Raw genomic sequence first — 13,735 nt, forward strand, 5'->3', positions numbered from 1 at the left:
AAAAAAAACCCCCAGAAGCCGAGCATACTATCGTTACTGAGCAATTTTAAAGGTTTTCGAGAATAATTTTATATTAGGGACTGACTTGAGGATTGTCTTACAGTTTCCATTGCTGTGAAGAGACACCGTGACCATGGTAACTCTTATAAAGGAAAACATTTCATTAGGGTGGCTCTCTTACAGTTCAGAGGTTCAGTCCATTATCATCATGGTGGGAAGCATTGCAGGGAGCATGGCAGTGTGCAGGCAGACATGGTGCTGGCTACATCTTGATCAGAAGGCAACAGGAAGTGGACTGTGACACTGAGCAAAAGCTTAAGCAAAAGAGACCTCAAAGCCTGTCCCACAGTGACACTTCCTTCATCAAGGCCACTTCACCCAATAGTGCCACTCCCTGTGAGCTTATCAGGGTCAGTTATATTCAAGCTATCACATTCCACCCCCTGACCCCAAAAAGCGTTGTTGTAACAGTATCCATAATGTAAAACACATTTAGTCCAACTTCAAAAGTCCCCGAAGTCTCAACAATGTTTAAGAGTCCAAAGTTTAAAGTCTCTTCTGTGATTCATATAATCTCTTAACTATAATCCCCTATAAAATCAAAATCAGATCGCGTGCTTCCAATATGTAGTGGCATGGTGCTTTACCAAAGAGTTTCCCTCAGATATCACTTCCTTCATCGCTGTATTTCCAAGACGCTAGGAAGACAACCTGGGTCTGACCTCTACCCCTCTCGATGACCCAGGCCCAGGTCTGGTGCAGAGCCTCATCCCTCTCCTCTCCTGTTGTCCACTTACGACTCCACACTTCCCTCCCTGCGGGTCAGAGGTCACAGAGTTGTTCCCTGGGTAGCAAACATTCCACAGAGCACAACTGCCGGTGTCTAGCCTGGCACTCTGCCCACAAGGAGGATGCCTACATGGAAGACAGACACTAAGGGGGTGAGGGGAGTAAACAGTGAGATCTGGAGCTTTCTACCTCGGATGTTTGTGGGAGACGGAGCTCCTGCACGCCAGCTTTGCCTCATACTGGTGCTGTGTGCGTTCCACCCCGTGGACCTCAGAGTCCCTGACTGCAGGCTGGGCAAATGGAAGCTTTGGCAACCGGCGTGGACGCTGTGGTCTGTAGGCACTGCTGGCTCCGGTCTCCTTGTGCTTGTGTATAGCCCTCGAGGTCCTCAGAGGGCACACACCATTTCCTCACCATTCCTTTTATTCACTGGCATTTAATAGGATAATGGCAGGTTGGGGGGGGTGGCACACCTTTAATCCCAGCACCGAGGCAGAGGCAGGCGGATCTCTGAGTTCCAGGCCAGCCTGGTCTACAGAGTGAGTTCCAGGCCAGCCTGGTCTACAGAGTGAGTTCCAGGCCAGCCTGGTCTACAGAGTGAGTTCCAGGACAACTAGAGCTACACAGATAAACCCTGTCTCAAAAAAACACAAAAACATAAACAAAAAAATAGACCAATGGGAAGTTAGTTTGGTTCTGAATGGTAAGGAAAGGGTCTCAAGTAACGTTTGGTTGAGGACAGAAAGGACGCAGCAAAACCTGGTGAGGCATAATTAAGACGATACACTCTCTTCTTACCTCATCGCTAGAGAAACTGAAGTCAGCCTTCAGCACTTCAGGGCTGCAGAACTTGTTGAAGAGGGTCTTCAGGCATCGCTTGTCCCATTTATCAGTGACGTGACCACCATAGGTCACTTCTGCAATCAGGTAGTTGAGCTCCTTCCATGGAATTTCTGACCGGCCAGGGAGGACATTTCCCAGTATCTTAATGGAAACCTGTGGAAGGCCACTGCACCTTGTTAGTTCTGCATGTGTTTTTAGTTAAGCTGACATTTCACACAACACCAACAACTCTCGAGTGGCCAGTTTCTCTCCGAAACGGGACGGGGCCAGAAGTACAGTCCTCTAGTCTGGATTACTTAGGAGGCTGAGGTGGGAGGATTATAAATTCAAGGACAATTTGGGCAACATAGTAAGACCCTGACTCAATAGAAGGGGACTTGGGGAGCTGAAGAGATGGCTCAGTGATGAGGAACACAGGCTGCTCTTCCAGGGGACCTGGGTTCCACTCCCAGCACCCACGTGGCTCACAACTGTCTGTTCCAGGGGATCTGATCTCCCCCCCCACACACACAGGCAATCCAGCCATACACATTAAATGATAATAATAAAAGAGATTCTGGGGATGCAGCTTACTGGAGTCTAGGATGTGCAAGGCCCTAGGGTTTGGTCCCCAGTGCTGGGAAACCAGCCAGCCAACCAGGAACGGAGAGGAGTAAAGTCTCAAGATAGGTGTTTTCCCTCAACAGTGGCTAAGCTGTGGCTGACCTGCACAGGGCACTGGGTACCAGGGCACAGAAGGATGCAGAAGGGAAGTACCCCCTCCTCCACCCAACCAAGGACTAAAACAGCAGGTCCTTAGTGTCCTGAAAATGACCTTGGTGTGACCTCACATATATGAATGGATCCCCACCACTTTCCCTTTCTCCCTGGCTCCTTCCTACCCTGGCTGTCTGCTGTCCTCAGCTCTCCTGGGCCCTTCCCTTTGTGTCTTCCTGGCTTCCTGGCTCTCCTCTGCCCACAAGTGCACACAGATTGGCCCTCAACCCGTCTCTGTCAGGAGCCTTTGGTGCTTCCACAGTGTGAGTCCTAGCGCGCTCACCCCGGAAACCATTAGAGATGTGATCCCACTGTGAGCTCCATCTCTGCACATCCAACCAAGCACCCTATTGCAATGATTTTAAAACAAAAGCCTGCGTACTGAGCACATGTAGACATTTTTGAAGCACGATTAATAAAAACTCAGAAATTGGGTTCAACTTGAAGGTTCTAAAAACAAAACAACCAGCCTCTCACCTCTAACCTCTACCTCAGTCTGAAATGGCGATCTTGCCTCCAAGAATCTCAGAATGAGGCTGAGCCTGAGAGTTGCTGCCTCCCATTCTATAATCTTCTCTAGGGCTGGGATTAAAGGCATGCACCACCTGGTTCCTATGGCAACTCGTATGGCTTTTTACTCTGTTGAAACACTATGGTGTCATATATTAACAAGCTGACCTCATAGATGGTGGAACAGTGCTTCCTAGAGGCTGGAAGGCGTCGAAAGACACAAGGAGTAGAGTTGTACTGGAGGGAACTTTGACTGGCAGTAAATTTTGGGGGCGGGGCACTGTGGTTGGAGAGATGGCTCAGGGGTTAAGAGCACTGGCTGCTCTTTCTGAGGACTCAGGTTTGATTCCCAGCACCCACATGGTAGCTCACACATATCTATAACTCCTGCTCCAGCCTCCCTGGGCACCAGGCCCATACATGATACACAGACATACACCGCAGGCAAAGCATCCACATCACTACATCCCATGACCATGAACAGTTATGCTAATTTTAGAATTTCGGTATTGGATCTACTTTTGTGCTTTTTGCTGAGTCACACCGACTTAACTTTTCTGCTAAACTATTTACTTCAGGATAGTGGATTTTTTTGTGTGTATTTTGATGTCTGGGGAAGGAAATTCCTTCACTTTTTAAAATTTGTGTGTATTTATAGCTTATTTAACATTTCTTTTTGTGAATTTATTCCAATTCTGTATCTTCTAAGTTCTAGTTGTAACTTAGCATTATATTTGGCAGTTAGCACTGGGAGAATGGACAGTTTGCTCTATCTGAGGTCTTCCCTGGAGAACAGGCATGTGCTGGGCTAGAGGGAGCAGGAGATAAAAGGGGAAAGGCACTCATTGCCACTTACTGTGTAACCTGGGCAAAGTCCCAAGGGCTCATGGCTCTGCTCCCATCTGGAAACTGGGGACAGGTAGTGTGCTGACCGTGTAAAGCTGTCCCAAGACTTTCAGCATTTTAAATCATCAAGAATGTTGTTCCGTTTCTCCCTAATTTATAATGCTCTTTATGCAGGACCTGTAAATTTCTTATTAAATTTGTTCCTGTATAGTTCCAATTTTTTTAGCACTACTATTCTGTTTTTTTTTCTGGCTAGAGAAAAACTATATATTTACATTTTTACCTAGCCATTTTACCAATTCTCTCTTCCCAGTAAACCTCTTTTAACTTCTTTTCAGTAGTGCAATAAGGCTTTCAAGACACACAGGTCATCTTCTAAGTGGCCCGAGGTGACCTGTGAAGATGGTTTGCTATTCTCTTGACCCAGAAAACCTACAAAATCATGTAAATCAAGAGATCCAAATCTTCGTGTCCATGTTAAGGACCCCTGTGAAACTGCCCAAGCCTTCAAGGATATGCATATCTGGAAAGCCACCTAATATCTGAATGATGTCACTTTAAAGAGGCCATGTGCGCCCTTCCGGTGTGGGGCATTGGTAGGTGCACCCAGGCCAGACAGTGGGGAGGGACACGGGGTCGGGGGCCAAAAAACGAGTGCAGAGAGCAATGCTGAACTGAGGGGCTTAGATGAAGACTCTCTGGTCATTGAGCACATCCAGGTGAGGAAAGCACCTACGATGTGCTGACGAATTTACAGAGCTCACGGCCAGATTAACCCACCCCTGAGCTCCCCGGCCACCCTTAGGTGGTCCCCACTGAAAAGGAACAATCTGTTCCAAAGTCAGAAGAGGAGGGTGCACAGAAGAAAAAGACGTCCCAGAAAAAACTGGAGAAATGAAAACTAATGGCACAGGAATATATTCAGCATAAAATAAATGCAGATAAAAGAAAAAAAGTAACGGAAGTGCATTATCCATCAAAGTGCTAGGGACTGGGCCCAGGACCCTGTGCATACTATAGTTAATACAATACATGATAACAGTCTTCATCTTGCTTCATTTATTATTTGTTTTACCTTTTTCTCTTAGTTTCCTCATGTTGTTAATTCCTTTTCACTTTTCTTCTTTGTTAGATTTAAGACATACTGGGCTGGGTACAGTGCTGTGTTTTAGGATGACACTCATCACGTATGAGATCTGGGCTTGGTCCCCAGCACCAGGAGGAGAAAGGCACACTGTCTCCGTTTCTTCTAAAATTCCTTTCTCTCTTCAGATGAATGGAAGGTAATTATTTCCCCCCTCAGCTCTCTGATGCACACTGAGGAACTTCCCATGGTGCATTGTCTGCCCTGGGCCTTGGACAGCATGGGTAGGCTGCCTGTGCTCACACTCTTTGGCAGCTCTCCAGCGTGCAGCTGTTTTACTTTATATTCTTGGCCAATCCCAGAAATAATCAGCTTTACTACGTGCATGTGACTTCTTGGGAAGGTAGAAATACCTGATGGACACAGAGATAAGACACAAAAGAACGGAAGACCTCCTGCCCAGGGGGGCTACCGATATAGGCAGAATCAAGACTTTCCTAGAAAACAAACAACCCCTCAAAAATAAAACAAAAAATCCAAACAAACAAATAAGAAAAAAAAAATCAGAACGGTGCAGTATTCTACATTAGAAGCACAGCTGCAAGAAAACTGACTTGGGAATTTTGTTGTTGTTTTGTTTTTTTGAGGGTTTTTGTGAGGGCTACACAGGGTTTCTCTGTGTAGCCATGGTTGTCTTGGAACTTGCTCTGTAGACCAGGCTGGTCTCAAACTTAGAGATTTGCCTGTCTCAGCCTTCCGAATACTGGGATCAAAGGCGTGCACCACTACTTAAACTTTGAAAAAGTTTAAGCAGATATTATTGTTCATTTCTTTTAATTATCAATAAAGAAAATGTCCAGTCTGGGTGGTGGTGCACGCCTTGAATCCTAGCACTCAGGAGGCAGAGGCTCTCTGTGAGTTTGAGACCAGCCTGGTCTACCTAATGAGTTCCTGGTCAGCCAAGGTTACAGAGGGAAACCCTGTCTTGAAAAAAAAAACAACAAAAAACAAAACAACAACATAAAAGAAAATATCCTGCTAAAAGGCACAATAGGAGGAAGGTGCTCTAAAAAGGATAATAACTAAATGAGACTGTTAAGTTGCCCAGTCCCAGTGACTCAGGGTAATCCTTCTTGTTTTGAATAAATATTGAGAGACGTTTTATAGTGATTTACATGTCAGGAGCTGATCAAAAGCGTTTCACTTATATTCACTGAGTTGCATTTTTTTTTAAAGGATATCTTTATTTTTATTTATGTGTATGGGTGTTTTACCTGACTATGTATCTGTGCACCACATGTGTGCCTGATGTTCACAGAGGCCAGAAGAGGGCATCAGATCCCCTGGATCTTTAGTTACATGTGATTGTGAGCCCTTACATAGGATGCTGGGAACTGAACCTGGGACCTCGGGAAGAGCAGCCAGTGCTCCTAACCGCGGAGCCAGCTCTCCAGGCTGTCAAGTTGCATCTTGTAATGACTCTGCGGGTAGGTACTGAGCTTTGCTCCCTTCCACACTGCTTTATTTCACTCAAGAAACTAGGCCCCTGGGATATAGCTCGAGCCATGGGGCTGCTAGTGCACTCTAGAAAGCTGGCTTGACAGTCCTCATTTCCTAGCTACATGGTGCATTTCCTTCCCACCAGGTGAACGCTTCGCCCCATGGAAACACGTTATTTTAGCTTAGCTCAGCTTGTGTCTCTGGTGCCCACACTCACCTCTAAGTCTGAAGAACTGAATTTGTAAGGGGCGTTCCAGCCTAGTGTTCCATACACTCTCCTCTCGTTGATCACAGCATTGAAAAAACAGAGGCTGAATAGAATCTTTTTCCACCATGGTCCACAGTCATTTTTGTCAAATATCTCTTCTGTTACTTCTCCGCTCCCGCCATATCCAAACATTTGAAGTAAATTGCTTTTCAATCCCTGGGGAGGCTCCACAGCAATCTTTAAAAAGGAGTGAAAACGCCAAGTGGCTATAGATGGGAACACACCCTGGAGGGCCCCTTCCCACAGCACCAGTGGCACACATGGCTGACAGCTATTTCCAAGAGCCATGGTCAAGTCCAAGCCTAGGCTATGCTTTTGCCTCTTGAACACCTCTGTAAAAGGATCATTTCAGATTCTGTATCACATTCTATTCCTATATTATTTTTGAGGCATGGTTTGAGTCTGCAGCCATGGCTGGTACAGATCTTACTACGTAGATGAGGCTGGCCTTGAACTCACAGAGGTCTGTCTAATTCACATTTGAAAGACAAACCACAGCACTGGGATGATACTTGTTGCTGTGACCCCAAGCATTGTGTTAGGGAAGGACAGAACTTTGGAGTTTGTCAGTTAGCTACATCAGTGGTCGCTAAGCTGTGGTTAGGGAAAGGAGCTGCCAGACCCCAGCCAGGCAGCACACACAGGGAGCCAAGCCTCAGGAAACAGGACACCAGCTAAGCCAACAGACACAGCCAGTCACACTGAAAGAGTGTGTGACCAGGTTCTGATTGCCTTGAGAATCCAAGCTGCTGTCTGCTCCGCTGGAGTGGCTGGGATGATTAATTGCAACGGTTTTAATATGTGTGTGTGGCTGCTAGTCTGAGATAACCAGGATCTTATAATGGGTACCTGCTTCCAGAGTTTACATATAAGCATTGGCAAATGAAGCAGCTTATGTGATTCTTACGATATACAGCACATAAATACTGTGTGGCTATGCAGATGCATTATATGGATGAGCATATGTGTGTGCATGAACCCGAGATTTCTAGATTCAAAATCACAACGGGGCAATGCAGTGGGAGTCGTATGTGCCTGTGCACGATGGGGCTCCAGGACGTTACTAGAGCATACAGATGGCTGACATGGTAGCTCCTCTTCCCCTCCTGAGTTACAGAAATAGGGATACTTTTCCTCAGAGATCTAAGTGCATCATTTTGGGAAGGAGGGTTTCTGACCATTGTTTTGTTTTGAGACAGACCTGGAACTCCCGATGGAGATATAAACCAGACTGGCTTCAATTTATAGAGACCCATCTCCTGCTTTGTCTCCCTGCCGTTAGGGTTAAAGGCATGCACCACTATGCCAAGCTTGATTGACAGACTCTTAAAGTGGAACTAGAGCAATGGGCCTGATCAAAACAAAGGTTTTTCAAATTCTATGTCCCTCTTTCTTATTACTGCCTCCCAATTTTTCCTCCTGGCCAAAGGAAAAAGGCCACTTGAGGTCGCAGTCAGCCGGGTCTTGGGAAGTAAACAGGGCATCTTAAGTTACAGCAGGGGGTCTCATATTTCTCTGCCTGCTCCAGGACAGGGCTGTTGGGAAGTAGCCCTGGGAGAAGGGAAACACTAGGGAGCAGTATTGCAGGGAGGTGTCGCTAGTTTTTTGCTAAGTGGGTTTTGCCCATGTCTTCATTGGTTTCTCATTGTGCAAAGTCTTTAGGCAGCTGGGCCTTTGACAGAATTGACTGAGTCTTCATAGTTGGGTTTCAGAGGTCAGACATAACCCACAATTAAGGTTATTTTAGCAAATAGTTTGTTTGCCTTCTGGAGAACTTTCCAGAGAGTTAACTAGCCATAAAATGGTTAAGAGGAATAGAAATAAGAAAATGCCACATAGTCAAGAAGCTGAGGTTGGGGGTCATTTGAGCTCAGGAGTTCAAGGCCAGCCTGGGCAACATAGCAAGATGGTGTCTTGAGGGGAAAAAGTAGAAGGTGGGAAAGAAAAATGTATGTGTCTTGGTTTACAGCAACTGGAAGCAGAACGTCCTCTTTGAGAAGCAAGTGTTATTGAATGCAGGTCTACATACTATGGTAGCACCCTCCCCACCTCGCCAAAGCTGACCTGAGTGCACCGTGAGTGCTCTTCTTGATTTAGAATAATGAGTGACGAGGCTCTGCAGCCAAGCAGGGCTTGCCAGTCAACACTGAAGCCCTGCCTGTTTGTTCTTACCTTCACGCCCTTCTGAAGAATAGGAATTGGGAAAGAACCATATGATTTTGAGCTCAACCAAAGCCTGAAGTCAGGGTCTAACGTCATATCTGGATTACTAAATCTACAAAATAAGAATGTAAATATTAAAGATGCGTGCACTGTCTTCTTAGAGTCAGAACATTTTAACGTTGCTGTGACCTACACATCATCTCAGTGCCAGGGCTGCCACTCGCCACGAGGGCTTTGATAGTGCACACAGAACTGTATAAGATTCATCCATTTCTGTTTCCCTTAAGTAAAAAAAGTCATAAATACTCATTACAGAAACTTGAGAAAACTTATAAAACACAACCCATGTGAAAGCCAGGAGTGGCAGTACATGCTTCCACTTGGGAGGGAATCAGGGGTTACAAGTTCAAGATCAGCCTTGTTTATATAGCTATGTCAAAAAGCCAGGGTGGGGTGGGGTGAATTCCAGGTCAGACCTGGGAGAACTGAACAGCAATGTAAGTAACAGTAGGACCTGGCTCAGTCAAATGAGTGCAGGGGACAGCAGCCACATTGATAGATTCATAGATGTAAAGAACCAGTGGACAGGAGAGGAGAGATCCTTTTTGTCATGGTGGCCTGCTATTACATGACTCTTTCTGTGTGTGGTGCTGGGGACAGAAGCAGAGAGTAAAAGGGAGCAGTTAAAAAACTATTATTTGGCAAATTGGGTAGTAATAATTCAGTTACATATTATCATGGGAACCTATTGGGGACCATTTACTATACAGAAAGTTTCAATGAGCGGCAGATACTGTAATTACATGATCAAATTCAGCATCACCAGGAACACGGAGTGACATTGTATACCTGCTGACAAGCTACCCTGCAAAGGTCTAGCAATTCACCATCTTCAGGTCTGCACATGAGGACGCAGTAGGCGAGCTCAAGTGGAGAACTCTTGAGTACGCCCAGCTTTTGACATTATAGCGTGACGCTGTTGTCGATGAAGCTCATGCTCGGGATTGAGCTACCAAAAGCATTGCCGAAATAACCAAGCCACCAAACAAACCAAACGCGAAAGCCCATCGTAATATTGTAAATTTGCTATCTTGTGACAGAAGCGTTCATCACAGCCCCGCGTGCACACAGCCTGTAGAGTGTGGAGTGGATACCGCTGTAGGACAGTCACGACATAGGTGTCTCTCAGAGCCATCGGAGATGGAAAGACAGAGACGAGAGAGACAGACATGCAACAGAAACCACTGTATTGGGACCTATACGGTGAGAAAGTAGCTCTGCTGATGAGATGGCCAAAGCACAGCGAGGCACTGAGGGTCAAGTGACATTGTGTCTGTAGTTAACTTCCAAACAACTCAGAAAAAAAGTCCATGTAAATTAGGAGCAGTGGTAGGCTAACCATAAGAATGAGAACTAGGAAAAAAGGTGAAGAGAGTCGTATTGTCCATGTAATGCAAATCTAAAATCACTTCTAAAATGTTTAAATAATATGGTTAATAAAGTCTCTGCCATTGAGCCTGACAACTTGAGTATCATCCCCAGGACCCACGTGCTGGAAGCAGAGAATTGGCTTTGAAAGCGGTCTTCTAGCTGCCATGTGTGCTGCAGCGTGCACATGCATACACATGAGCTCAAATACATATGACACATGTGGCATGTGCTCACATACACAACACACACACTCTCACGCACACATAATACAATTTTATAGAATAAGCCAAAAATAAAAAGCAAAACAACCATTGAAATACAAAATGAAACAGAAAAATGAAAATAACCCAAATAACCTGTAATTCCACTAAATGCTTTCTTTTTCTTTTGATTCTCCTTTTATTTTATTTTTTTTAAAACCCTCTTTTTTAATATTTATGTATTTATTATGTATACAATGTTCTGTCTGTGTGTATGTCTGCAGGCCAGAAGAGGGCACCAGACCTCATTACAGATGGTTGTGAGCCACCATGTGGTTGCTGGGAATTGAACTCAGGACCTTTGGAAGAGCAGGCAATGCTCTTAACCACTGAGCCATCTCTCCAGCCCCCTTCTCCTTTTATTTTTAAATAAAAATATCATACTGTACACATTATTTCTAGCTTGGTATTTTCCTCCTTAGTAACGTACTATGCACATATTTAGCACCTAGATTGAGGAATTTTTCTCTTTTTAATTTTATTTAATTAACATTTTTTTCCATTTTATATACTGACCACATTTCTCCTCCCTTCTCTGGGGGCCTCCCATGGGCTTGGGCAAAGCATGGCGCTTCAAGTAGAGTCAGGACCCAGCTCTTCCCTCTGCAGAAAGGCTGGCGAGGTACTCCAGCATGGGGAACAGTTTCCCAAAAGCCAGCTAAACGTGAGGACAGGTCCTGATCTCACTGCTAGAAGTCTTACAAATAGACCAAGCTACACAGCTGTCACACACATGCCTAGATTGGTCCCATGCAGGCTCCCTAACTGTTGGTGCAGAGTCCGTATTTTGCCATGAGCTCAGGTCAACTGTTTCTGTGGGTTCCCCCTTCATGACCTTGACCCCCGTGGCTTGTACAATCCCTCTTCTCTTTCTTCAGGATTCCCAGAGCTTAGCCCTGTGCTTGGCTGTGGATCTCTGCATCTGCTTCCATCAGTTACTAGGTAAAGGCTCTCTGATGGCAATTAGGGTAGTTACCAATCTGATGACAGTTGGGGTCGTCCTGTGGATTCCTAGGAGTTTCCCTGGCACCGGGTTTCCCCCTAACCCTGAAATGTCCCCTCCTACCCCATCAAGATATCTCTTGTTGCTTTCCCTCTCAGTCCTGCTCCAGACCTGCCAGTGTCCCCAGTTCTCCCAACCCACTCCCTCCAGCTCCCATCCCCCTTCCCAAGTTTACATGGAGATCTCTTCTGTTTCCCTTCCCAGAAAGCTTTCATTTTTAAATAGCCATTTGAAAATGTTATTTTTGAGAATTTTTTACAATATATTTTGACTACATCTTTTCCTTTCTTCTAACTCCTCTTGGATCCTCCTCACCTCCGTATCCGCCCAGCTTCATGTTTTCTCTATCTCTCAAAAAAGCAAAAAAGAAAAAACCCAACAAAACAAAGAGCAAAGCACAACATGGTGCCGATCTCTGTTGAGCTGCTGCTCCTGAGAGTCCTCTCTGCTAGTGGAGCACCCTCAGCCTCTATCTGGGTGCACTATGTCTCCAGTGCCTAGGCTGGCAGTGGCAAAGAGCAGATGCCCTGCGAGTGTCTTCAATGATGTAAGATGTGCACAAAGACTGCATCTATGTTTTTCTAAGACAGGGTTTCTCCGGAGCTTTGGAGCCGGTCCTGGGAACTAGCTTTTGAAGACCAGGCTGGCCTTGAACTCACAGAGATCCATCTTGCCTTTGTCCCCAAGTGCTGAGATTAAAGGCATGTGGCCACTACTGCCCAGCCCAAAGTCTGCATCTATTAATGTCATTAATACTGATTAATCTTTGCCCTCTGATTTTGGGCGATTTCACCAAATGTGCTTTTTTCCCCCAACAGTTTTTAAGCTGCCAGGAGAGTAACAGTCTGAGAGCAGAGCCAACTGTAGGAGAGACTTTAGAAACCTCAGCTGGGCATCAAGTTTCACAGACATCTCCTTCAGAAAGCACAAGAATGACAAGATTGGACCTTCATGTCCTTGCTCCACATTTTTTGCCATAGAAACTAGGAAGACAGTAAACCACGGCAGGAGGAAAATCCTGCAGAACGTAACTAAAACATTTCTAATTTCACCTATTGCTGGCTTTTCCTTCCCTCGTCATTACAGCAATCGAGTTACAGAATGCAGCAAACAAGAAGACTGAGTGTGTGGACACCAAGCGAGGCAGCGCAGAGGGGAAGGTTGGAGCCAGAGCGGGAAACACGGTTGTGGGAGGACTTGAGGCCCTGGGTTTCGCCGTGCTGGAGTCATGTGAAATGCTAAGAACCATGTCATAGATTATACATGAGCAAGTGCTAAATAAGACGGGGAACACGATCTACACAGGGGTTTAAAAGGAGAGAAAGAGAAGCCAGTGTGCTCTCAGGACAGCGTTCAGGGCGGCTGCGCGGTCTCTAGCTTTGCCGCACACAGAAGGCATTGCTCTTTGCCATGACTTCGCATAGTGGGTAATTCACTTGCTCCCAGACAGAGGTGACACTTACGACTCTATGATAGCGCAGAGCCTTGGCATGAAGGATGCTGCGAGGTGGCAGTTCTGGAGGAAGACCCACTGATTCTTTCTGCCCACGGCCTTAAAGATGAGCTCCTCCGCCTTGGCTGCCTGGCCTCGGCCCAGGGAAATCATCGTCACCTGTGGGGTTGTTCCTTTTAACTCTTGTGCGAATCTCAGGAGGATGTTGTTGAGGTCAATCCCTGCACGACAACATGGAGAGGTGCCCAAACCTGTAAGCTCACTTAGTTCCCTCAGCAAAAGCAGTCCTGCACTTCCTGAGGGGGTGGTGGGAGACAACAGAGCCACAGAATGACTCGGGTTAGGGAACGAAAGCCTACAGTTCAAAGTTTGTCTCTGCCACTCGCTGGCCTGTGATACAAGTTTCCCAACATTTGGGAATGGTAACTGCCCATGAGTTAGACACAATTGGCCTCTTGTCACCCCTGTCCCCACACGTCCCTTTGCCCTCTAGTGGCTGATGAAGCTGCTAACCCAGTTACAACATCATGTTTAAAAAACATGACACTAGATATGGTCTCGGAGACTTTGTCTACAGGTTTTAGCAGCAAAACTGTGTTAGGAAAAGTGTGTTGCCAAACCCTAGCTATCTCCTAAAGAGAGGTATGTCTCCTTTCCTCTGGTCTGCTGTTGACCTGAGGGCTGGCCAGCAGCCTGCTGCCATGCTGGGGGAAGTTTCCAGTAAGCAGACAGCATCTTTTTTTTTAAAAAAATATTTATTTATTATGTATACAATATACTTTCTGCATGTATGCCTGAAGGCCAGAAGAGGGCACCAGACCTCATTACA

General features: G+C 45.9%; 1 protein-coding gene across 1 annotated transcript in view; it reads right to left on the reverse strand.

The window, feature by feature from the left end:
- Positions 1-13,735, reverse strand: part of Dnah14 (dynein axonemal heavy chain 14) — a 229,533-nt gene that overhangs the window by 19,954 nt on the left and 195,844 nt on the right. The window contains exons 70-73 of the mRNA XM_013346965.1: positions 12,917-13,127; positions 8,769-8,871; positions 6,546-6,773; positions 1,588-1,785 (exon numbers count right to left, since the gene is read on the reverse strand). Of these exons, the coding sequence (XP_013202419.1) occupies positions 1,588-1,785; positions 6,546-6,773; positions 8,769-8,871; positions 12,917-13,127 (740 nt within the window). The remainder of the gene's footprint in view (positions 1-1,587; positions 1,786-6,545; positions 6,774-8,768; positions 8,872-12,916; positions 13,128-13,735) is intronic.

The sequence above is a fragment of the Microtus ochrogaster genome, chromosome 6, assembly GCF_000317375.1.
Source record: "Microtus ochrogaster isolate Prairie Vole_2 chromosome 6, MicOch1.0, whole genome shotgun sequence".
Classification (NCBI taxonomy): domain Eukaryota; kingdom Metazoa; phylum Chordata; class Mammalia; order Rodentia; family Cricetidae; genus Microtus; species Microtus ochrogaster.